This window comes from Aphidius gifuensis, linkage group LG1 (assembly GCF_014905175.1).
Source record: "Aphidius gifuensis isolate YNYX2018 linkage group LG1, ASM1490517v1, whole genome shotgun sequence".
In the NCBI taxonomy this organism is placed as follows: Eukaryota; Metazoa; Arthropoda; class Insecta; order Hymenoptera; family Braconidae; genus Aphidius; species Aphidius gifuensis.
Window position 1 is genome coordinate 1,577,581 of NC_057788.1, and position 27,783 is coordinate 1,605,363.

The window sequence follows — 27,783 nt, forward strand, 5'->3', positions numbered from 1 at the left end:
GGCTCATCCGTCAAACTAAACTTGTGTTTCATTTTTCATACACATACATTTATAATAAATACATATATAAAATAAACACAAGTGTGTTAAAGACACACTGAAAATCATTTGGAAAGGGAAACAGATGAATAAAAGAAAAAAGAGGAAATAAAAAAAAAAAAAGAAGGGTAGTGTCGAGGCAAGTATATTAGGAGCTTGACGTCGCGACGCTCTCATCACAACCCCATTTGATCGCGACCCGAGTGACTCTCACAGTGAGTCAACAAGTGGATAAATAATATTGTGAAAAAATAGAAAAACAAATCCTCAACAAGAAAATTCATTAACAGATCAAATTACATTTTACTAATTTGAAAATTTAATTTTTAAAACAACAATCAACATTAAGGTAAGATTTTTTTCTTTACAATATTTTTTTTTTTTTTTTAAATACCTATGAAGAATTCAAAAATTGAAAAAAAAAAATTTCTCAGCGCCCAGCTGTCTGTAGAATTAATTGTAGCATAAATTATGCCAATTGTTTTTATTTTTTTAATTATTATTTAAAGCTAAAAAAAAAAAAAGTAAGAAAATATTTATGAAATTTTTTTAAATGATAAATTGATTAGATAATTTATTTGTTAATAATAGTATAAATATTATCATTAAAAATATGAAAAAAATATGTCGTCAGAGTTGAATAGTATAAAGACACTTGTTTAAATTAAAATATTATTTTTTTTTTTCATCGAATATTGTGATACTATGCTGATGACGTATGAAAATATTGTTAATAAATTTTTTCGAAATATTAATTTCCGTATTTTTCTATTGCTTTATTATTGTTTAATTTATGAATAATATTTTTTTATTTATTTTTGATACATAATAAAATAGATAAAATATATTTAAGATGCGTTAGAGAATCGATAAAGAAGTGATGATAATTTGAAATAAATAAATGAGACAATTGATGAGTTACAATTGGGCGGTCGTCTCGCATTTCACTTGAATTAATGTCGATGCCTCGTGAAGTGATAATAAAATAAAAAAAAAAATTACAAAGCTATAAATTACTTAAGTTTAATCAATCGACATATACACAAATGAAATCCATAAGATGCCGCATTTTTTTTCTTTTATTTTTTGTAGATAAATTATTTTCTGTCACAATTTAATCAAAAGATGAAAAAATAAATTAAGACAAAATAAAATAACTAAAATAGAATAAATAAAATGAATTTATTAAAAAATTTTTTTTTAAGTTTATTTGAATTGCAATGAAACTTGAATTGAATTGAGTCTAGAACAAACTGGTTTGAGTTATATTTTATGTCGGAACTAACAATTTTCAATCGTCAATCTTCATTCGTCTAACGTTATCATTAATTCGTCCCAGAGGTCACACCAGGTGAACACACAATACAATATCAAATTTAAAAAATTTATCTATTTATTCATAATAATTGTTAAAATATTCCTCAAATTATTATTAAATTATAAACAATTTTTTTTTTCTTATTAGACAAATTTTCAATAGTTTATTTTGTCTTATTTTTGGCCAGTTGATTTTTTTTTAACAGAGTTTATAATTTTTCTTTGAATATACTTTTTTTTTTTTTTTCGTATAGACACATTCAATTTGCACGTGGTTTTATTTGTAAAAATTACGTTGCAATTTTCATGTACAAATGTGACAGGAAGGCAATTCGAAGTGCTCCCTATAAATTAAGATATATTTTTTTTATTTTTTTATATTTTTTTTGTCACGTGGAAAATTTAAATTGTCATAATATTTTTTTATATTTAATATTCATCATGAAAAAATTATAAATATGAATTCGAAATATTATATTGACATTAATTTTTTATCGAAAAAAAAATGAATTTAAAATTAAAGAAAAATTTCTATAAAGTACTTTACGTTGAAACTTGTTTTAAAATTCAAAAATTATATAAATTTTATTTTTTCTAATTGAATAATTATTATATTCAATTAGAGTTATATTAAAAATTAAAAAAAAAAAATTACCCAACTGCTTAGTAATTAAAGGGATGATTTGATTTGAAAAAAAATTTATTGAATTGATTTAATTTCTTTTAATTATTCATCAAATTGACATAACAAATAAATAAAAATTTTTAAATTATCTATAAATTACATAAAACGTATTTTCAAAAATCATTCAAAATAATAAATTAAACACTAAACAATCTAAATAATTTTTCTTTCCAAGAAAACGAAAAAAAAAATGAATTTTCAAAATGAATAAATGCTATAAAATTGAGTAATTTCAATTAAAAAAAAAAATAAAAAAATAATCCGGAAGTCTTGAAAAAGAATTCAAACTAAATATAAAATTGAAAATAATTTTTTTATTTTGACAATATAATATAATACGCGTAAATTATATAGTAATTTATATATATTTTTTTTTGATATTTACGAAAAATATTTTTATGTAAATATATATAAAAATGTAAGAAAAAAAAATAAAAAAAATAAAATAACCGTGAATTGTTGGATGATTAAAGGTCGTATTTGAGTTTATGTACATATGTGCAAGTTGATTATCGGTGTGCCAGAAGACTGCGTATACAAGCAATCCCGAGAATTCGTTACGGAACCTCGAAGGCGAGCTACTTTCCGTTCTCAGGGTGGCTGATGCCGGGTTATTTATAGCCCACCTTCTCGTTTCAGTTCATATTATAAACTTACTTGTATATTTTTAAAATATAAAAATAAAATTATTATGGTGAATTTCATACAACTATTATTTATCTTAACAATATCCTTAATTTTTTTTTTTTTTTATTTTTTTCTACAAATTATCTTTAATTTGATTAATTACTTTTTTAGAATTCAAATTATTTTGCAATATTTAAATTTTATACACGTGTTGTTATTAACACTTTTAAATTTCGCTAATCATTTAAATAAATAATATATATCATTTCAATAATTATTAATAAATATTTTTATTATTTTATTGACATGAAAAATTATTTTTTGAGTGTCAGACTTATTATTGATAATATTTAATTTGTAATAATTTTAAAAAATAAATATTTACATTTTGAAAGATGAAATAATAAATATAATTTTTTAAAAATACAATTGAAATTTTTGAAAAATTATTTGTTTAGTAATTGTTATTTGAATAATAATTTGAAATTAATTTTTTCGAATTTAGATATTGACCTAAATACTAGTATACTAATTGAAATTAAAATATCAATATTTATTTATTTTTATATATTTTTTTTTTTATATAATTAGAATACAAAATAAATAAACCATCAAAATTTTGATGAATAAAAATACTCTATTCTTCAAACAAGCCGAGCTTTTTTTTTTTAAATTAATGTATCACCGAATAACTATGTGTTAAAAATTATTTTGATATATTTTAATAGTTTTAAATTGATCAATTTATATTTAAAAATCATCCAAGTATTAAAAACTTTTAATTTTTAATTTATATTTTTAGTAAATTAAATTGAAATTCGTTAAATGGATCAAAGAGTCGTTCACTAAAAAATTCTCACCAATTACATAAGAAAAATATATCAAAATAAATTAAATTCTATACAGAATACTAAAATAATACTGTCAAATAAATTCATTCTTAAATAATTTTAAAAAAAAATCAAATTAAACCATTAAATTTTCAAATTTTCATTTGACTTTAAATTAACTCCTTATTGAAAGATAAAAAAATCCACCTGGTTCAAAAAAAAATTAATTTTAAATCTCTTAATTTTCCCAGTAATACGACCCTCCTCCCCCCTCTAAATTAAATTCACATAATAATTTTCTAAACCCCATTAATCACTAAAAAAAATAATTTCGAAACAAATAAATATCCAAATAAAAAATACTAAAAATAATTCACAAAACAAATTCATTCATACTTAAAAAAAAAATAAAGAAAAACAAATTAAAAAATCAAAAATAATTGTATTAAAAAAATATAATATATAACACCTCAAGCCTTGGACTAAAAAAAGAAGACTAATGATTGGTCTGTGTATATAAATTGACCGATGTCACAAAAGCATTGGCAGTTACCCACATCCAGCTAAACATACAGATGCACCAACTCCAGTACAAAACATACACAATACATAATACCAAAAGAATATATATAAAAAAAAAGATAAAAAAAAAATAAATTAAAATAAAAAAAATAATAATTTACAACTTAAACAACACAAGAGCATACACAAGTGTACATAAAAAAATAAAATGAATAAATTTTTTTATATGATTATTATTTTTCCTGAGTAAAAGTCACGAGGGGTCTCTATTTAACCGTGTTAAGTGACAATATATACACCCACAAACTACCTCTCTTTCTCACACTTAATAATGATCATAATAAAACATCTCTATCACTCCTTATCAATTTATCTCACTCTCATTACAAACTATATAACAAAAAAAAAAATTTTTTATTTTATCTGTCTCACTTGATGATATTTATCTTGTACTATTAAATAATTTTTTATATACATATCAAAGTACTAAATATTAACGCGAAAGCACATATATACATTAAAATTTAAATTACATATACACTTGTGTAATATATATATGTTAAAAAAATTTTTAAATCCCTTTATGTATGTAAAAAGTTTAAAAAACAAAAGTATATTATTTTGCATCTCGTTCTGTCATTTGACCACACACTTGTTCTTCTTTGGTCACTTGAATATATAGATATATAAATTACTCATCTTTGTCACTCACTTGTAATGTAACATATAGCCATAATATACGATCATGTCGAGAAGAAGAGTAGTGCGTTACGGTTTGTGTCTGTCAGCCTCGACAGTATGCTTTGCGCGACGATACAACTTTAACCTAACGTGTCATCAAAATTACAAACTTATAATATCATTATTATTATTTATAATAATTATTATTTAAATTTAATATTATTTTTATTATTCTTCATTATTTTATACGCATACAAGTGTATAGACCGAATAAAGTATATATTTTTTTTTTTTGAATTATATCAAAGTTTAAAAAGTATGATAAATTAAATGTGAAGGGAATAATTAATTAAAATTAAAAAAAAATTTTTTTTTTCTTTTTATAAACAACTATTATATAAATTATTTAAATATAATAGTTTTTTTTTTTTTTAATCATTGATAATTTATTTAAAAATTAAATAGTAATTTTGAAATTTTTTGATTGACTTTTTTTTTTTTTACTTTGAGGGATAGTTTTGTTGATTTTTTTTTTTTGAGGGGGAACTTTATGGTCAAGTTGAAGTTTTATAGAGTGTGTGTAATTTATGTGTGTGTGTGTTTTAAAATGTGGTTGATGGTGATTTGATGGTTGGTATAAATTGAGATGAGTATAGCTTGGAAGAGGACGGAAATCACGGCGTGAGAAAATCATACTGATAACATTAAACAACGGCGCTAACTGATGCACAACGCCGACTGGCACGGATACGAACATTAAAGTCATCAAAGTATTTAAATACACATGTAGACATACACATGGTCATAGAGGTCCATGCTGCCACATAGTTCTTCGAGGGCTTATTCAAACATTTTTATTTATTTCCAAATAATCTATCGAAATAATAATTTGAAAAAAAAATTATATCGAAATCGAATTTCGAATAGTTGTTCAAGAAATATTTTAAAATAATAATTTAATTAATTTATTGAGTAATTAAATTATTAAATTATTAATTTAAAATTAAAGCACTGAAGATAAATTATTGTTAAATATTAAATTGTTATATAATTGAAAAAAAATAATTTTCGTTTTTATTTTTATTTTTTTTTTTGGGAAAGAAATTGTGTGATTTCAGTGTGGAAATTTTTTATCATCAACTTTTGACTGTATTTATTGTTAATTGTATATTGACATTGTCAGATAATAGTGCCGGAAGTTGCAATTAAATAAATTCATAAAGTTAATGAGAAACAATGCACGAGGACGATTGATCAAACAAATTAATTGCTTCAATAAAAATTCTTTGAAAAAACAAACACAAGTAAAGTAAACAAAAAAAAAAAAATATAATCATTAAAATTTTAGTGTGCAATGGAGTTAAGTGTGATGTGTCAATTAGGAAATTTGACAATATACTATGTTGGTCTTGAAAGTGAAATTGGTTAATCAACAATAAACTGTGGATAAAAACTTTAAAAAACTATAAAAAAAAATTTAAAAAGCTTCAATAAAAAGCTTCTTTTGTGTTTCACCAAACTCTATAGAAAAAAAAAATATATATTTGAAAAAAAATAATAATAACTTCATTGAAGAATTTATTAAAGAACGTGAGAAAAAAAAATTGAAATATTTTTTTTTTTTGCACTTTCAAAGAGAATTTAAATTAATATTAATATTTTTTTTTTACTTGAGATTATATTGTTGCTATTGTGATTATAAAATTAATTTTTTTAAATCATATCTTGAACAGAATATATATATACTTGTTGAGTATTCAAAGGCATACATGAGTAGGCAGATGAGAGGTATGACTATGTCACATCGTTTCGTTCTCGTTTCACGCCGGAACGACGTCATATTTTTGCGCAAGGTGAGCATCATCTCCATGTGACTTATTTACAATATTAAAAAATACACACATACATATATTTATTTATTAATATCAAACCCCACTGACACCCACACATATTATTATCATCATCATAATACTAAAATCATACTTACAACTGATTTTATTTATTTACCGGACGATGACTGCTCGTTTCTTTTTTTTTATTTTTTATTTTTTTTTTTCTTTGTCAATGAAATATCTTGACCTTCCTTAATATTTCCAGTTGATTACCTAAAAAACAAACAAGATATATATATAAAATTATAAATAAAAAAAAATAAAGCTATACGTTTTTTAAATAAAAAATTAAATTTGAATTTGAAAATATCAGAATTTAAATAGTGAAATTTTATTGTTTTTAAATTATTTATTTATTGTTTATATAAATAAATGAATAAATAAATAAATAAATAAATAAATATGAATAATAATAGAGTAAAAGTTTAAAAACAACAAAAAAATATGAAAATATATTTTAAATGAAATAGTTAAACACAAAATAGTTTACTGAAAGTTATGTTGAATTGTTTATGCCTTATATGGAATTGTATATAAAGCGGAAAGTTCAATATATATATTGATTTTATTTCCGAGAAAAGTGTTCCACCGTTAGATTGTACGATAGAAAATAGGACCATTTGTCTATTAAAGTGGGAGATCAGACGATTATATATATATTTTTTTTTTCTGCAACAAATACTACTTGGCTCTATTTTTTATTTATTTTTAAACTGTCGCATTTTAATTATCTATTTTTAAATAAATAAACAATATCATTGACAATAGAATAATTGCTTTATATAAATAAATTACAAGTAATTACGTTAAATCAAAGTTAACAATATTATTTTTAAATTAAAACAAAAATAAAATACAATTTTTTTTTTTTTATTTAAACTGAAAATATATATTATTTTAATTTTTTATTTAAATAAAAATAAACAATATATTTATTTATAATTAATATTGTGTATAAATAAAATTAAATCAATAGTTTAATAAATTTTTTATTTATTTATTTCTTTGAATTATTAATTATTTTTTTATTCTGCTCTTATTTATATTTTAATATGTTAACAAGAAATGACATAATTTTCCATCATTTAACATTTATCATTGATGAGATTGTATTTAATTAATTCTACTTATTATTATATAAATATTTTTGTATTCTGTGACACGACATCGTCTGATTCATGATCAACAAACATCAAAATTCCGTCTATAAATTGCGGAAATTATGCAATGGAATTGTTTCGTACATTTTAACTCGTCAGAATAAAAATTCCAAATGTTAAAAAAATCATATATAAATTTTAAAATCATGTAAATGAAATGATTTTTTAAATTTAACATTTTATTAAATTTTAACTCTTTATTTCAAATTTTAAGTGAGCAATAATGTAGCTATGGCAGTTGCAAGTATTTTGTAGTAAATTAAAAAAAAAAATGTATATAGTATAAAGTTTTAACTGGGTCTCGATTGGATGATTGATGGGTTTACGTCACATGCGAAAGGAAAAGTGGTTTATCGATGTGCAAACCTCTTATATACTTATCCATCGGAGAATATTATTTTTTATTTTTTCAATTTGTAAAATTTAATTTGAAGAATTATTTTACTCATCAAACGTACGTTGCACTTGTCATTGAAATAAATACTTGTAATTATAAATTAAAATCATTAATAAATGTATAAGAATGTTGATTTTTTTTTTTGAATTAAAATTCATATAAATATTTATTTTTAATTTTTTTCAATGATCTAAAAATACCCATAACTATTCTGACGCAACCGTGACTTTGAATTGCATGAAAAATTTAATTTAATCATCATTTTTAATTAATTTTTTTTTTTATAAAACTTATTTTTATAAATTAAATATTTTTTTTCATCGATCTTTGACCGTGCATGTGTACATAGAAAGGAACAATCGAGAATAAATGACGAAACTAGTTAAAAGTAATGTAAAGATAAAAAAAAAAAAATTTTTTTAAAGTGAGACGATTTCTCGAGTGATAAATTAAATATCAAGTTGAAATAAAAAAATTAGAAAATATCTATCGGGGAAAATTTGAAAAGAAAAAAAAAATTGAAAAGGGAAACGAAGAGAAAGATGGGAAAAAAATAAAATATAAAAAATGAAAAATAAGTGTGCAAAAGTTTAAAAAAAAAATAATAAAGAGGCTGGACGATGGGGAGTTAAGATGCGGGGGGTCTTACAAGTCTCTCTTGTGATAGAGTAGGGATGGTGGGGAGATTAAGATGAGATGTGATTGGTCAGCGTCTCGGCCATATTACAAGCGACTGCAGTCCGCGCTAGTTAATGTTAGCTCGAACCGCCAAGTCACTCGCATCGTCAAATCGCGCGCTTCAATTCAATTTTGAAAAACTCGTGTTAATTAATTTTTAATAATCAATTTTTTTTTATATATCAAATTTTTTTACAAGAAATTTAATTTTATTGCAAAATATTTAATTGTTTAAGTGGAAAATTATTTATTATATTTTTTCATCAAGTGCAAGTGGTTAAAAAGCAAATTGATAGTTTTATTATTTTTTTTTTAAATATCTGCGGCAACAAGGCTTCAAGTGCTAAATCTTGAAAATAGGGAAAGGAATTTGAAGTAAGTTGTTGGTATTAAAATACTAATATCAATTTTTTCATTTCAAAAAAAAATTAGGTCAATCATGAGCGATTAGATTGAAAAATATGAATTTTTTTTTTCGTATATTTTTAGAAGAAAATTAGTCATTCATTTGATTGATTAAAAAATTTATTATTTGTTTGATAAATTTGTAAAAAAATTGCTAAATTTGATAAATAAATTTTTATAAAATTTGGAGCATTTTAGAAATTTTTAAAAATTTTATTTTCATTAGAAAAGTTTTGTTGAAAATTTTGATAAATTTTATTCTATGAATTTGGATTTTTTTAAGACTATTTCATCAACAAAATGACAAATTATTTTATTTATTTATTTACTCAATTTGTCATGATTTTTAAAACTCCAAGAATTTATTAATATATTTGCATAGTAATTAATTTAATAGTATAATTATTATTGCAAAAATCAGCATAATATATTTTACTCAGGTAAAATTTAAATACACCAATATTACAGCTAGAAATTATAAATATAAAATCATAAAACTATGTATACCGAATTTTTATAAATTAAATTTTAAATTATTAAAAAACCACATGACTTTTTTTTCATAATTATTTCATAATTTTAATTTAGCGGTGTCTTTATATTTTATTTTTTTTTTATCATCCACTGTCATATTTAAAAATCTCACTAAATATATATGATTAAAAAATAAATTTACAAAAAAATAGGTTATCATGTCAAATCGAAATAAATTCGAATATAAAATTTTACCAAATGAATTTTAATTATTACACGCCGGATATAATTTTCCAGAGTGATAATAAAATTAAATAATAATTTTTTATCTGAAAAAAAAAAAAAGGAGTGATGTGTTTACGTTGTTGCATCAAATTGTCGTTGGCCTCTCTTTATTGTATCAATATTATGCACGCATAAAACATAAAACATAAAGTAGAAAATTTAACGTAATATCGTAACATGATATCGCGTGAATATTGTTGATAAGGTCGACAGGAGATGTGGCGCGTATCGAGATTTAATTTACTAGTACACATAAATACATATCGACAGTATTTTAAATTTATTGAATCATCACAACTTGATCTCAACACGACATCAATATTTTTTCGACAAATTAATATGCTAGAAAAAAAAAACCCAATTTTTTATAATTAAAAAAATTGAAAATAATATTTTTTTTTTTTATCTCAAAGAGAAAATACATGTATGTATTATAAACTTATACAATATTAAAAATAAATCAATTATAAATGAGATAAAATAAAAAAAAAAAACTGATATTAACAGAGAGATCAAAAAGTGCTTGTCTCCGTTATATTTGCTCGGTGAACGGTGCCTTTCTTTTTAGCCGGCTCGCGTGCCCTGGACCGTGGGACAAGCACACTTTTATCCACACACATATAAAACTTATAATAAAATGTATTATAATACTCACAAACTGTGCAACAACTTTGAAATAAAATAAAACCACTTGCAATGAAAAAAAAACATAACAATAAATCTTAAAAAAATAAATAAATATATAAAAAGAAAAAAAAAATATTTAGATTTTGTTAATATGCAAATTGATGGACTCAAAGTTTTAACTTTCTCTCTCTATTTTATTTGAATATAGGGTGGTTTTACCACCTGTGTCTTGACTCAGTAATATATTTATATTTTTTTTTTGATTTTTATATGACATTTAACCTTGTCTTCTCAACTGTATGACATAAAATTTAATATATTTTTCTCAAATTTGCCTATAAAAGTCTATTTTTAGATACACTTGACCGAGGATCAATGACCAATTTAAAAAAAATACTATAAAAAACGTTACAACTTGTTCTAAAAATAAATTTTATGAAATAGATATTTTTTTTTATGTACAGAAGTAAAAAATAATTTATTTCTTTTCGTGAGTCACTGTCAAATTATTACAACTATCAAAAAATTCTATAATTTCCTCACACAAGTAGATAAAACTCTAAAAAAAAAAAGTTCTCACAACTTGAAATATTAAAAATTCATTTAATCTAGTGTTACATGTGTCAAGGTTTTTTTTTTCCTCAAATCTTTCGTCATATCTTGATCCACAAACACAGTCAGTTGAATGATTAATAAAAGAAAAAAAATAAAAATCATCTCTTTGATGACTAAGTTCAATGAATAGTTAACTAAAATCAATAAGTCAATTAAAATATTTATTTATTTATTTATTTATTTAACATACCTCTGGCTAAAGCCAATAGGCCAAGTATACAATTTAGTAGATTAAATCAATTAATACAGTAAATAATCATCAAGCATAAATCAAACATTTAAGAAAAATTTAAAGATGTGTTGTCTCTTTCTAAATTAAGCAAATATTCATATAAATTATTTTGAAATGACTCTATTGAAGGTGATAATTTTATAGAAACTGGTAAATTGTTCCAAGAAGTAGGACCAACAACTTGTAATGAATTAATGTAAGGTCTAGATTTAGCAAATGGTACAGCTAAGTTATTCGATGAATCATCGCTTCTAAGATGAATTTCCATATCATCTTTCTTTTTTTTTATTTTAAATAGATCATTTAGAAGAATATCACTTGAAGACAGTAGTGTTTTATAGATAATACAATTGACAAAATAAGACCTTCTGCTTGTTAAAGGAAGCCAACCAAGTTTTAAAATTAAAGGCGAGATATGCTCTCTATAACTTGTATTTTCAATAAATCTTACTGCTGAATTAAAGGCACGTTGCAGTCTTTGATGTTGTTGTAATGTGATATCAGTTAATGCAATTGAAGAATAGTCAAATATTGGTAATATAAAAGAACTTATCATATTCTTTTTTAGATCATGTGACAATAAATCTTTATTGACTGCAATTCTTTTTAAAGTACTATAAACTTGTGAACAAATCAGTGACACTTGATAATGCCAATGCAACGATTCATCGATTAATATACCAAGATATTTTACTTTATTCACGAAAGTAATATCTGTGCCATTTATATTTATTTTGTTGTTAGAAACATTATCTAATTTTTTCTTTAATTTTGTTAAATTAATTTTTGTACCAAGAAAAATTCCACTAGTTTTATTAGAATTTAACTTTAATTTTTTTGCATTAATCCAATTATTGATTGATGATAAATCATTGTTGATTTTATTAATTGCATCATGCATCTCATTAACAGTGGTATTTATGAAAATGACAAGATCATCAGCATAAAGAAGATGATCACAATAAGTTAAAGCAGACTTGATATCATTTATATAAATTGAATAAAGGAGTGGCCCAAGTACACTACCTTGTGGCACACCTTTTGAGATATATTTTAATGAAGAGTCCACTTCATGCAAAGATACATATTGCTGCCTTTTTGATAGGTAAGATCTAAACCAATTAACAACACAATCATTGTAACCATAGTGTGATAATCCATCACACAAAATTAAATGATCAACTAAATCAAAAGCTTTGCTAAAGTCAAAGAAAACTGCAATTGTAATTTTATCATGCTCGATGCTTTTTCTGACAAAATCAAGAAAGTAGGTAACTGCAGTTAACGTACCATGATGCTTTTTAAAACCACATTGACGCCTGTCAAGAAATCCAACTTTATTCATGTGAGTTGTAATTTGTTCATGTACACATTTCTCAAGTAATTTTGAGAGAAGTGGAAGAATAGCTATTGGTCTTATGTCTTTATTACATGATGGATTTTTCACTTTAGCAAGTGGTAGAATCTTTGCAATTTTCCATTGTGTAGGAAATTGTGAAGTAATAAGTGAGTAGTTGAATATGTTGACAATATATGGGAGTAGGTAACTACCAAAAGATAACAAGTGCTTAATTGAAATTCCATCTGATCCAAATGACGAAGATGATAATGAATTAATAAACTTTTTCAGTGTTGATATTTTCACAGGTGTAAATTGAAAGTTATTTTCATTTAATCTTTCTGTAAAATTCGACCATCTTTGGTTAACCATGTTTAGGTTTCCTGTGAGTGAATTTTGAGCAACATTAACAAAATAATCATTAAGATTTTCTGATGTAAAACTTGATGGTATTTTATATCTCAGAGACAAATTTGACCGTCTTGTTAAACCAATATTATCAATTTCAACCCAAAATTTTCTTGAATTTTTGTTTTCATGATAACACTTTTCAATAATCTTTTTACGATTGTCTCTTATTTTACATTTAATGAAATTACGTAGCTTACAGTAGTCTTTAAAGTATTGCACAGATTTAGTCTTTTTGTATTTTTTAAACAAATTTTTTTTATTTTTTATTAATTGACAGACTTCATATGTAATTCCTGGTTTTTTTTTAGTTTTAACACAACACATTTTTATGGGAATCAGAGAATCAACTGTTCTTTTAATTCTCCATGTAAATGTATCTACTAAATTGTCAATGTTATGACAATAAGCATGCAAGTCCCAGCTGAATACGTTGAATGAATTAATTAATACATCTGGTGCACAAGCACCCCAATCTCTTGAAATAAATACTTTATTTTTGTCATTTGATTTTTCATCTGCTAAATAAGAAGAATATTCAATAAATATCAGGTCATGATGAGATGAAAATGGCTCAAATGACTGATCAGAGTGGATAATATTGGTATGATTTGACACGAAGCAAACATCTAGCCATGTATTAGAAGTACTTGTGTGATGTGTTGATGAAAAAGGTACTAAATAAAGATTCAAAGCAGTTGTGAAACTAATTAAATCACATTGGTCTGAATCATTTGATAAAATATTTGCATTAAGATCACCAAGTAAAACAATATCTGATGTTGATGTTATAGTTGATGCCAAATAATTTTCTAAGTTGCAAAAAGAGATATTTTTGTGTGGCCTATAAGCAACACAAATAATTAAATCGTTGTTTGAATAATCAGAAATTGTCAATGAAAGGTATTCAACAAGATTGTCAGCATTTTGCTCAGAATAATTCATGTTTTTTATTTTATAAAAGTCTTTAATATACAATGCAACACCACCTCCTCTTTTATTTGTTGATCTGTCATTTCTAAATATGTTATATCCAGGTAGTATAACTTGAGCATCAAGTATATCTGAGTGCAACCAAGTTTCACTTATAGCAATTACATCAAAACTTTTACTTGAAAAGTAATATTTAATTTCATCAATATGAGCCAGCAATGACTGTGCATTGAAGTGACAAATCAACAGAGATATTTTAATTGTTATCAACATAAATACAATACTTCCCCGATAAATAAATAAAAAATCAACATGATTATTAAAACACTATTATTAAAACTTTTCTAATCATCATCTCCAATAACCATTAACCAAAAAAAAACAAACAAAAATCATATCAAATTAAAATAATAAAACAGGAAGTTTATAAATGTATTTGATAATAATTATTGTTAAATATAAAATTAATAAAAATAAATAATATATTCAATGGCAATGACTATGCAAATACATGTTAGCATATATATATTAAACATATAGTACAAACTGTGTAGGACGCCAAGCTGTCTGCCATAATATTGACCCCCACTACTTGTAACAACTCGCGGTATCCACGTTGCTAATAAAAATTTTTTCATCTATAAATACTTTATCAAATATAAACCTAATTTATCTATCAAAAAAAATATCTATACTATTTATTAAATAATTTTTTCAATTATAAAAAATTCATTAAACAAATATTTAAAAAAAAATTAATCAAAATATTTTCTTGGATTTGTCCTACATTGCAATGCCCACATGTGATGCATAAATTCAACAAGTGTATCTTTGAATTTTCACATGCCCCTTGATATAAATATACAACCTATAAAATTGCTCATTTAATTTTATTTTTTCGTTTTTTTTTTTTTATAAATAAAAATAAATTAAGTAAATAAAGTATGATTTAAAAATCAATTTTTTTTTTTTTTAAATACAATGCTTGCCACTGTTTTGTTGATTATACATGTATATATTTTTGTTTTATGTATATATTTTATATGAATTCATGTTCACGACCTCGTCAATGTTATAATATATAAATTAAATTTTGAATCCAAGTTGAATCAACATCAGACATATCTCATCGTGTCTACAGAATGAATAAAAATAAATAAATAATAATAAATAAAAAAAAAAAAAAAATATAAATATATATGGTGAGAATGGGGAGGGGGAGGAAGAGGAGAAGGAGGGTTCGTTGACTTCGTGGATGCGTGTGTGGTATCACACTAGTTTAGTTCGATGCCGTTGAATTTCTGCCATGAGATGCGAAAAAAAAACCAGAAGGCTATGAGATAGAATGTGTTTTAAGTTGAAGGAGAGAGTATATAGATATATGGAGGACTAAGTTGCTTGTTTGCCTTCAAATGTCTTTATTTTATATTATATATTTTTTATTTTTTAACTTTATTTAATTCAATTATACTGAGTATTATATTTTTCATTTTTTTTTTAGTTTTTTTTTTCTTATTTTTCAAATATTTATGTTGTTTATTTTTGGTAGTTATTTGAAGGTTTAAAATTCAAGATATTTTACATCAAGGTTACTTGAATATTTATAAATAATATGTAATTTTTTTTATTTTTTTTTAACAACTTTTATTGATATTTTTATGGGTGTTAAAATTTATTAAAACACCTGTTGATTAATCATTGAGATATTAAAATATATAGCACGTGCAAAAATGTCAATTTTTATTTGTTTTATATAGTCTGATATTAAAGAGGCAAATAGATAAAATGAAAAAAAAAAATAAAAGATTTTATGATAATTAAAAAGACGATAAATAAAAATTAAAAGTAATTTCTATTTTTAGAGATAATTTATAGTGTTTTTTTTTAAAAAATTTTTACGAGTAAAAATTGAGTCAGTAAATATAATAGTAATAAAAATAGTTTACTCGAAATGATTTATGAATTTTTATTCTAGACAAATTTGATAATTATCAGCCGGAAGTTGGCATCATTAGTTGAAACTTAAATACATTCTGGCTGAAATATTTCTTTGGCAATTTTTTGATTTTTGATTAATTTTATTGGAAGAATTTTCCCAGCAAAACAGATAAATATTTTTACTCTAGATAAGCTCAATTTTAATATACAAAAGTTGCAATAAATTGTATTACAATACTTGGAAAATGTGCAACAATTTTGCTAGTAAAAAAATAAAACAAACCACTTACAATAAAAATAAAAAAAAAACGTAATAAATCTCAAGAGAATAAATATAAAAAATTGCGTTAGATTTGACGTTGTCCAGATCTTTCGATTTGTGCATGTGTATATATGTATTTAAGCTGAGAAATAAAAAATTTAAAAAAAAAAAATAATAATGTAAGACAGTATCGCGTGACATTGAGTCAAGTGAACGTAGTCAGATATCCAGAGGTATTTATATCTCTTTCGTTCGTTTGATTATAAAATTACTTCCGCTCGATCACAATCATATTTTGAACATGAAAAATAAATAAATAAATAATAATAGTAATTTTTTTTAACATATAACTATTGATACAAAAAAAAAAAATTTTTACCTGAGTTTATTGTCCGAGGATGGCCATGAATAAATCTTTGAGCCCCTAAATTTCATTTCTATTTGTTTTATTTTATATTTTTGCTAAAAAAAATTTCTATGGGAATTTTGTTAGTCTGCAATTTTATGGACTATTTTTGTTTATGATTTTTTTTTGCTTTCTATAGGACTAGTTATTTTTAAACTGTTGTATTTGGTAGAGTAAAATAAAAAAAAAGTATAAAATAAATTTTTTAACAGAGCCTTGATAAGATGATTGATGGTTTACGTCACATGCGAGAGGAAAAGTGGTTTATCGATGTGCAAACCTCTCAACTTACATACTTATACATCAAAGAATATTTTTTTAATTTTTACAATTTATTAAACTAAAATAATTTAAAAAACTATATTATACTTTTTCATTTTTTTTTTTCGATAAATTGATTGAATTTTTCCGAAAAGAAAAAAAACTGTTTGACAATTCAATACAAACAATAAACGTAAATAAAAATGTTCATTGTAATGACGTCAATGTTAATGATAATTATGTAAAAATACTTTTTAACCTATGCTATCTAATTAAATACAAAAAAAAAATCAATCACTTTGGCACGATGGACTTGACTTATTTTTTTTTTTTTTTGATTCTTTTTTTTATGTAATTGTTTTTCATTGACACGATATAATTATAAATACAAAAAAAAAAAAATTAAAATGCAAGAATAATAAAAAAATTGAATATTATAATTACGATAAACTTGTAAATTTATTTTCTATTGAATTTTAATTAATCAACAAAATTTAAATGATAATACTGCCTTGTTAATTGTTATCGCCTCTAAGTTGTATAAAAATGTCGCAATAAAATAATAAAAATATATATTTATACAAAAAACAATCTCTGATAAAAATATTTATCCAAATTTTACCATAATTTCTCCTGGAATTGATCAAAAACGAAAAGAAAAAAATGACTATTTTAAATTTAATTTATCTTTTAAATATTTTTTTCAATTATTAATTTAATTTTATTAAATTTCTCATATTTATTATTAAATATATTATTAATAAAAATTATATAAAAATCATTTATACTTATAATAATAAGTAATAAATATTTTTTTTTTTTTTTTTGGTAAATTTAAAAGCCGCGGCATTTGGATAAGTCTTTCGTCCACTTCTTGAATGGGTTGAGGTTGAGAAAGGAGAAACGTCAAAGATACCTGCCGCCGGCTCGTTGTCGGCTGATTTACGGACCTTTTTTATATTTTATATTATTATTATCATTATTATTGATATTTTTATTTTTAATTTTTTAAAAAATTTTTTTTATTTGACCACCACCGAAGTATGTCCTATATGTTTTATCAGTGTATATACTGTATATATTAACACAAACACATTTACAAATTAATAATTGATGTACGGTATATATATAAATGAGTGTGTATATATGCGAATTTATACAATACAGACTTATCAAAATGGCATATGTTATATTCGATATATTTAACATGAGTATGCCCACTGGCAGTCGGTTGAGCGTCTAATTAGAGGCTCACTCCCTTTCTTTCTCCTGTCAAGTATAAATATATTTTTTTTTTTTATTTTTTGATACCACTGTAGTCTTGTATAATATAAATATATATATATTTTTTTTTTTTCGATATTTTTTTAACACTTATTTTTAGATTATCATTTTTAAATTTTTCCAATCGAAGAAAGAAATTTCTTTTTATCAAAAATTTTATTGTGTAATTTTTAGTTTTTTCTTCTAAAATTTGGCAGAAATTTTCATGGAATTTTTGATTTTATATAACTTTTAAAACATTTACAAAAAAAACCAGAAAAATTGATTGAAAAATTTTGATTAAAATTGACCTTATGCTGCAACATTTTATCTCGCAACCTAACACTGAATTTCTACCTGGGTTAATGTGAAAAAAATGAGATTAGAAATATTTTTGATTGCTCAGTTTTAAATATATAAATATTAATAATACAATAATAAAAATAATAACAATAATACATTGGATTATTTGGAATATAAAATATAAACGAAATAATTCAGCCAAATGAAACGACATTATGTAGTTTTACAACCTTCGTTTTGAGTATACATATATAGATTATAAATATATATAATTTTTTTTTGGCTTCTTTAGTTTAATGTTAGCCATTTTTTTTTTTTCATATATATTTCTGTTTCATCGTTTTTGTGTTTAACCCGCTCTTCGTGGAGCCTGTCCAGCAACTCCTTCTCACGATTGAGTCATCCAGCACTGGATATGGACCACCTGGCGAGGAGAACCGATCTATTTAACGATACCATGTCAGAATCATTTCTCTCCATGTTATAAATCTTTTTTATCAATTTTTTAATTTATCATTATCAATGCTTTTCATATATTATTAATATATAACCAGATATATCCTTTTCTTTTTTTCATTGATAAAAAAAAAATTAAATTTGAATGAAAGAAACTTTCTATTTTCTTGTTATAATTTTTAAAAAATTTTTTAACTGTTGCAGTCTTTAAATTCTTTGGATTGTATAAATTTACTATATATTTTTTTGTCTTTTAAATAGAATAAGTCATTAAAATAAAAAAAAATTATTAATAAACAGTAGTACAAGTATCATTTCACCTAGAACACCTTGATTTATTAATTTAAAAATTTTTTTTTACATTTTTTTTTGTAAATGAAATAATTTTTTACTATTTACTGATTGAACACCTGTTGGTGTGTGTAAAGACCTCACCTGTTGACTCCAACCGGTCTACATTAATTTATATTTTATTTATAAAAAAAAGTAAATTATATTCATCAATTTTATTTCTTGATATTTACAACATACTGATGTACACACGGATTACAACAAATCCTCGTTAAACACTTGTTTGTAGCTGTGTATGTATACATACAACTAAGCCCACCCTATCCTTCGCGGATAAATTAAGACATCAAGGCAAAAAAGTTTCAAATAAATTACATCTTCAACTTCCTCTCTTAATTTTTTTTCTTTTATATATATATTTTTTTTTTTACTTTCTTGTAATCCTCGAGGCTGATGCAATAAAAGCGTCAACGAGTTTATATGTAGCAAAATCTTCCAAGCCCATCTCAATATATACACATTATTATTTTCCAAGAAATTTTTGAACTCTATTGAAAGAAAGTCAAAAAAAATATATATGAATAAACTAAAATTAATATAATTGAATAAATAAATTTAATTATTAAAATAAACAAACGTTCAAAAAAAAAATAAATAAAATCGTTAACGAAAAATTTTAACGAACGAAATGAATGAATGAATAAAAATAATAATGAAATTAAGTTAAAAATCTACAAAATTGGAATAGTATGGACCACTTATGCTCGAGTGCGGTATTTCAGGTCTTAATATATAAATAAAATAATAATATTAATAATAATAATTTTATCTTGACTTGTTCATCATCCCTCCGGTTAATTTTTTTTTTTTTTTTGATCATCCACCACCATCATCATCAAATAACAGCATCACTTTTTTCCTTTCATCTTTTTTCATCTTCGATACAAAGTTTTAAAAATTCTCAGAATAAATTCAATTTTAAAAATAGAATCCCACCGGGTACGATGATTATATATACCAAAAAAAAAAAAAAAAAGAACGAGAGAATAAAGAAAAAGTAAAATATATATATAACAAAATTTGAGAAAAAAAAAAACAGGTGAAAAAAAAAATCATAAATTTGATCATTTTTTTTTTTGTATTTGAAAAATAAAATGAAGAAAAAAAGCTATATGTATAAAAATAGAATATAAATATGAGCGATAAGAGGATGAAAAAGATAATGGAAGAAAAAAAAATTAAAAATTAAAGAATGGTCAGTGAGAAAGGATACAAAAAAAAAAAAAAAAAAATTAAATTTAAAATGAGAATGATAGAGACTGACAGAGTTGGATATATAATCGCGATTAAAAATAAAAAAAAATATAAATATAAAGAGAGGGAGGACAGATAGGTTAATGAAGTTGTTCGTTGAAGATGTTTTTACAGGTGAGTTTCTGCCGCTACCCCACCCACCCTGCTCTTGAAGCTTCACCTGATTCTGCGTGTGGTCCATTCACACAGACGTGCCGCCTGGACCAGCTTTCTTGTCGACTATACACACTATATCGTTTTATTTTTGTGTTTATATATTTATTAACGAGCCGTAAAAATTGTCCTTAAAGTCACTAAACTTGTTTTTTTTTTTTTTTATAAATTATATAAAACAAGAATAAAATTTTAAATAATATATGTTTGTTAAATAGGTATAATAAATATTCAAACACACAAATTTTACGGTTAAATTAATCAGTCGCATTAGTATTTTTTTTTTTATTTAGAATTTAAAAAAAATCGTGACAATGGAAATAATTATTTGTGATGGAGTGTCAAGCTGCATATAATGCATTTGTTTTTTTTTTTCTTGAAATAAATTGTATTTAAATTTTTTCTGTTGGGAAAAACCCAAATAAATTTCTTTGTAAATTTGAAATGGTTATAAAAATTTCCCAATATTCTGAAAATGTCAATGGCAATTTGCAATGTTTCTTTTTATTGTCATTGTCTGTCAAGGTTGGGAAAAAAAGATTGAGTTTATATATTGAATGGAATTTTCTATGTTCTTTGAGAAATATATTCTTAAACGAAAACATGTGTTGCATTGAAAACCAAAAATAGCCAAAAAGCTCTAGTAAAATTTGAGACCTGCTGCTGGAAAATATGGTGTTGAAAACTCAATTTTCTACGGTCTATTCATTACGAAATAATAAAAGAAATATATTTTGCAACAGGTGTTTAAAACAGTGATATAACATGCCACAAAATCTCTTGTTTTCTATTGTATTTTCTATACAGAAGAAAACATGTTTTGACACCCCAAGGTGTCAAAATAAACACCTGTTGAAAAGTATAAAAGAGAAAATGAAAAATAAAATAAAATCAATCGTTTTTCAATACAAATTATTCAATTTGTACCAAAAAAAAAAAAAAAATTGCATCTGAAAATTGACACATCTGTTGGATATTTAGAAGAAAAAAAACAGAAAGTAATTTATATTTTCTTTTATTCCTTCAACTTTTCCCAAAAAAATCAAAATTTAAAATTACCAACGATTTACAATGAAGTAGAAAGTTTGAAAGGAAAATTATTTTTCACCCTACAATTTTCAACAGACACAACTATTCTCCATGAGTTTTCAATTTTAGAAAAAATTTCTTTTACATTACGTGACAATGAACTTTGATAAATTATCAAATCATTATGTTGCAATGTCTCAATGTTATTATCATTATAATTTCAAATCTAATTAAAATATTTTTTTTCTTTATATATCATCAACAAAATAATTATAAATTTTAAATAAACTATGTTGTATATCTACTGAATAATATTATTCATATTTAAATAATTTAACAACAACACATTTAATTTGACCTGAAAACTCTCATCAATGTTTTTTTAAATAACCAAAAATAACTGCTATTATCAATGTTATCTATAACTAAAAAACAAGTCACAATATTTTGAAGTTTCTATACCCCCTAGGCTAAATTGTCACACCAAATGAACAACTCTTAATAAGGTAATACTATAATTACCATCACTGTAGAATCTATCTTAATAATATTTTTGATACTGACGTGTTTATTCCAATAACAATTTACATGTTTATCTTTCCCAAATTTCTCTGTCTATATAAATACGTCCAATTTTCCTACACGAGACAAAAATTCACTGAGAGTCACAGAGACTTATTCAAGGTAAATTTCAATTATACAAAAAATTTTAATTACCATACATACAGCCTTGTTTACTAACTTTAAATATAATTTATTTGTACAATAATTAATTATTGTATTTGCCCTAATTATTATTTTGAAATCCAACACTAGTCAAAAAAAATTATTCATTTTATTTATACTGATACAATATCAATAAAACAATTATTATAAATTACAAATTAACTAATTAATTATAATTTTATATATTTTTATTTTTTATATTGTTGGATAAATATTTTTACAAAATTTTAATTTTTTATCTATCCAGGATATTTTTTCAACACGGCTATATTTATTTATAAATTTCAACCGGAAATTTTTTCGTTCAGGATGTTAAAAAATGGGTCATCAGTTAGTCACAATTTGAACAATTTCAATATAATAATATTTGATATTTTTGTTGCAGATGATGCATCAACGTCAATTGAAAAAATCACCAACAAATTATGGCTCAAATTTGTGCCATACAAAAATAGATAATATTGAAAAATCAAATATACGTTCACGTGTATTATCAAATAGAACAACATCAACAACATTGCCATCAACATCACCATCATCATCATCAAGATCATCATCAAGATCAACATTATTTATATCATCATTATCATTAAATAGATTGTCATCATCAACACTATTATTATCAGTACTAGCATGGTCTGTAACGCTTTTATTGATATCATCATGTATTGGATTTGCTGATGCTGCTGTATTATATGGACATCCATTGGGAAAACGTTCATTTTCAACATTACAATGTAAAGGAGTTTATGACAAAAGTATATTTGCAAGACTTGATAGAATTTGTGAAGATTGTTATAATCTTTTTAGAGAACCACAGCTTCATACATTATGCAGGTTTGTTTAATTTACTTAATCAACATATTTATATTTAGAAAATTAATTTAACATAATTATTATGAAAATTCACCTGCTATTTTATTGTTTATTATTATTTTAAAAATATTTAGAGTAATCTATTTTTGTGTAATTTTATATTATATATTTTAAAAATGTATAAAATATTATTGTGTATATATTGACACATTATTGAGACTTGTTGAACATTGAACATGCACATATGATTTTTTAATGTTTTTATCTATTATGTGGTTGAATATATGTACCTTGTACAAGAGTTTAAATATGTGTTTGTATATTGGTCGTTGGCCGGCACGCGAATAAAAATTAAATGTGATTTCTCTTCTATAAATAGATTAAATAAAATCCAACTGGTCATTCAGTGCCAACGCACATCCGTTATTACCTGGCCAACTTTAACTGTTTTATTTATTTTTTTTTTTTTAAAAGTAGATAAAAAAATGTTTATTGTGATTCAATTTTAATGCCAAGTATAGACATCTGACAATTGATTGTACACAATCGTCTGATCGACTCATTTTTTTATCTAAATGTTTTTTTTTTTTTTTTTAATTATATTTTCTTTCTCTCTGTCATTGATTCATAAATTTAAATGAGGTCATTTTATTATATTTTTTTTTTTCTCCATTACTCAAGAGAAGAAAGAAAAATAAATATGTAAATAGATTTAAAAAATAAAAAAAATCTTTAAACTCTGTTTTAGTCTTTTTAGGTTTTTTTTTTTAGCAAATTAATTTAATAATTAACTAATTTTTTTTTTAGATTGATAAGAAAATTAAATTAATTTTCTGTTATTACGAGGAAAAACGAGAAATTGAGAAAAAATTTCTTAATTTTTAAACTAGTGTAAAAATTGGAATTTTATTTTTGATATTTTTAAAAAATATTATTTGAAATTTTCATTATGAGGATATAAGAAAAATTAGTTTTAAAAATGTATATAGTAAAACAAAAAAAATATGTGTATAAATAATTTCAGAAAAAACTGCTTTACATCAGACTACTTCAAAGGATGTTTGGATGTACTATTGCTTCATGATGAATTGGAACAAATACAAACTTGGATTAAACAACTTCATGGTGCTGAACCTTCGGTTTAGGTCAGCTTTATTATCATTTCGTATGATTTTATGATTTAAATTCATAATTTTCTCAATAATTTAATCCAAATAACATCACTAATATCCAAATTAACACTCAAAATTAATTATTATAATTTTATCTCATAACAAATTGAAAAAAAAGTCAAAAATTTTTACTCTTTTTTTGAATAACAACTAAATAACAACTAACAATAATTAATTTTTTAATTTATTAACATTAGAGTAATTTATTGTTAATTAATTTAAACAATCATGTAGTTATTTATATATTAATATTATTTATTTATTTTTCGACGATTTATGTAACGTCAAAATACCCACCAGACGGGCTTGACACTTAATCAGTACTTTAGGTAATTTCCTGCTCAATAAAATTATATTTATTTGTTATATTATTTATTATAGACAATAAATGATATAAAGCTAATAATTAAAAAAATTACTAACACTTGGTATATGCACTGTATGACTTGAATCTTGATAAATAATTAACCAACGTTATTGATTAATATGGATAATTTTTATTTATCATGTATATTTATGCTTGATAAATAATTATGCATATATTATTTTATGTTCATTTTTTTTTTTTTTTATTATTATTAATCAAGCATGACATATGGTAATTTTATTTAAAACTAATAATGATTAATTTCAGTGGGAAAATACAATTTACTAACCTGATGCTGATAAATAACAAAAATAACAAATATTTTTATTTTTTTTTTTAATAGATAATATTATTGCATGATTTAATATTTACTTTTATAATAACCATAATTAACATTACATGTATTTAGAAATATTACAGATTTAAATATTAAATATATATATATATTTTTTTTTCATTTGAAATTGAAAGAAATTGTTTTATTTTAAAAATTTTTTTATATTTTTTTTTCCATTTGATGTATACGGTTGTTTAAATTTTAAAAGCAATTATAATATTTTTTTGAAATACACAATAATTGCTTGTTTAATTTAATATACAGTTTTGCAAATTGAAAAAAAAATATTATTGCATCTAAAAAATGAAAATAATTTAGAAATTAATTTTTTTTTCATTTGAAAAAAATTTATTTTTCTATGTTTTGTTAATTCAGTTTGATAATGTTAGATTGCTAATTTAGTGTTATTTTTTTTTATAGAAAAGAGTGCTTTAGCAGTAAATATTTTAATGGCTGCCTTCAATCTCTGCTGCTCGATGAAGAGAAAGATAAATACCGAGAAATGGCGGACTACCTCGGCCGCAAGTAAACGGAAGATACTTATGAAAGCAACAATATACAAAAATTTTAAAAAAATTAAAAATCACACAACATAAATAAATAGTTAAAATAGAATAATAAAAAAAACTAAAAAATAATTTAAAAAAAAAACTAAAAAATAAAAAACTAAAAAAATTAAAATACGCTGGTTCACGAGAGATCAAAAGATTTATCGTAATTCACTGGATCATAGTTAATTAAAATTTCGAATCAAATAATCATAAATTATTTATCAAAAAGTAAAAAAATAAAAAAAAGTAGTTTCATTAAAAATGGAATATTTTTTAAGTACAAATTTCAAATTTTTGTGACAAAAAATCAGTTATTATTTTTAGTATCTGAATAATTTCGGCAAAGAAAAAGTACATTTTTATTATTCGAATTAACGATAGTATTTTGTGTCAATCGTGTTACTAGTGGACTTAAACGATTGCGGTATCGAGGGCCATACATTACAAATTCTAGTCGACAAAATATAACAGTGCGTTAAAAAAAAAAAACGCATGTGCGTTTAATACGTAAAATAAACATTAAAAAAAAAATAATAAAAATGATTAAGATTTCAAAAATAAAAATAACAGAAAACAGAAAAAAATAATTATAACATTTTAAATAATAATTAAAAAATTGATTTTAAATATTTACACGAAAAAAAAATTTTACAAAAACAAAAACACGTCATATGCACTAATTAATAATTATTTGCGAAAAAAAAAAATTAAAAAAATATTTAATTCGAAAAAAGCTTGACATTTTGGACATGAAAAATCAGTATGAAATAATAGAGTTTAAAAAAAAGTTAAATTAATTTAAAAAAAATTAATTAATAAAATATATAGAAAAAATTTTAATTAAAAAATTAAACAAATTAATTATATTTTTTAATTAACAAAAAAACCCAGTGAATTTTTTTTTTTACAATATTTTTTATTTTAATTAAAAAATAGTGCAAATGACAAATTAAAAAAAAATTTTAAATAATTTTTAAATTACATTTTTTCGAGTATTACAATATTGTTAATGTTTTTTTTTTTAAATGTATTATTAATTATTATGCTTAATTTTATATTAGATAGCTGATAATATTATTGTATTATTGTTGTTATTATTGACAGTATGATTAGCAAGAGCAAGAATTAAATTAATGAAAATTAATGAATGAAAGAATGCAAATAAAAAAAAAAAGGAAAAACGAATTCACATGGAGTATAAAGCCAGATGATGTTTGTATTTACGATTAGTATTTATTTATTATTTTACACGTTTTAACGCTGAGCGAATTTTTTTTTTTTATAATCAAATTCTCAACAATAGATTTCCTAGATAATAATGACGATGATACTGATGATGATTATTTTTATTTTTTTAAAAATAAATTAACGATCGCGGGTGATCGAAATAACATTCCAAAATCAGTATTTATATATTTCAATTTCTTCTACATTGTTTTTTCTTACATATTATTTTTTTTTTTTTTAATTTTTTTTTCTCATTTTATTTGTATATTGATTAATTTGCCTTTCACTAGTCTTGATATACTATTCCGGAGTTTCGATTATTTTATCAAATCATAATTTATCAATAGAAATTCATGATAACACGATAAAGTTGAAAAAAAAAATTATAAAAAAATCATTTTGATTTATCATGTATTTTATTCTTATGATTTTTTTTTTTTTTTATTGTATTGGTTTTAATGATTTTAATCATTTGAATGAATGTGTGATTAATAATCTGACATTTAAATATTTTACATAATATAATTGAATGGAAATTAAAAAATATTGTAAAAATTTTTTTACATAAAATATGTCGATACTCGCGGACCAAGAAATTATTAAAATACATATATACATTTATACAGATTTCATAAAATGCATTAAAAATAGAAATATGAGAAAAAAAAAAAACTGTATTATTTTTAATTTATATATATAAAATGAAAATAAGAAAAAAAACCAGGTAAAAATGTAAACGTTAATTTTTTTTATTTGATTAAAAAG

The 27,783-nt window shown here is 22.7% G+C and overlaps 2 protein-coding genes across 7 annotated transcripts in view; one reads left to right on the top strand and one right to left on the bottom strand.

The window, feature by feature from the left end:
- Window positions 1-27,783, bottom strand: part of LOC122860810 (peroxisomal leader peptide-processing protease) — a 38,192-nt gene that overhangs the window by 8,814 nt on the left and 1,595 nt on the right. The window contains exon 2 of the mRNA XM_044164806.1: window positions 6,689-6,806. The gene's annotated coding sequence lies outside the window, so the exon portion shown is untranslated. The remainder of the gene's footprint in view (window positions 1-6,688; window positions 6,807-27,783) is intronic.
- LOC122860812 (ion transport peptide-like) lies at window positions 214-27,339 on the top strand. 6 transcript variants are annotated; one of them, XM_044164812.1, is made up of 4 exons: window positions 215-388; window positions 22,934-23,385; window positions 24,389-24,529; window positions 25,661-25,772. In XM_044164812.1, exons 2-3 carry the CDS (start codon window positions 22,934-22,936, stop codon window positions 24,507-24,509), a joined length of 573 nt encoding a protein of 190 aa, XP_044020747.1. In that variant the 5' UTR covers window positions 215-388; the 3' UTR covers window positions 24,510-24,529; window positions 25,661-25,772. The 6 variants fall into 6 exon arrangements, with proteins under 6 accessions (XP_044020748.1, XP_044020747.1, XP_044020744.1 ...); XM_044164807.1 differs by lacking the exon at window positions 215-388 and adding an exon at window positions 6,351-6,554; XM_044164808.1 differs by lacking the exon at window positions 215-388 and adding an exon at window positions 6,353-6,554 and having other exon boundaries at window positions 24,389-24,509; window positions 25,661-25,771.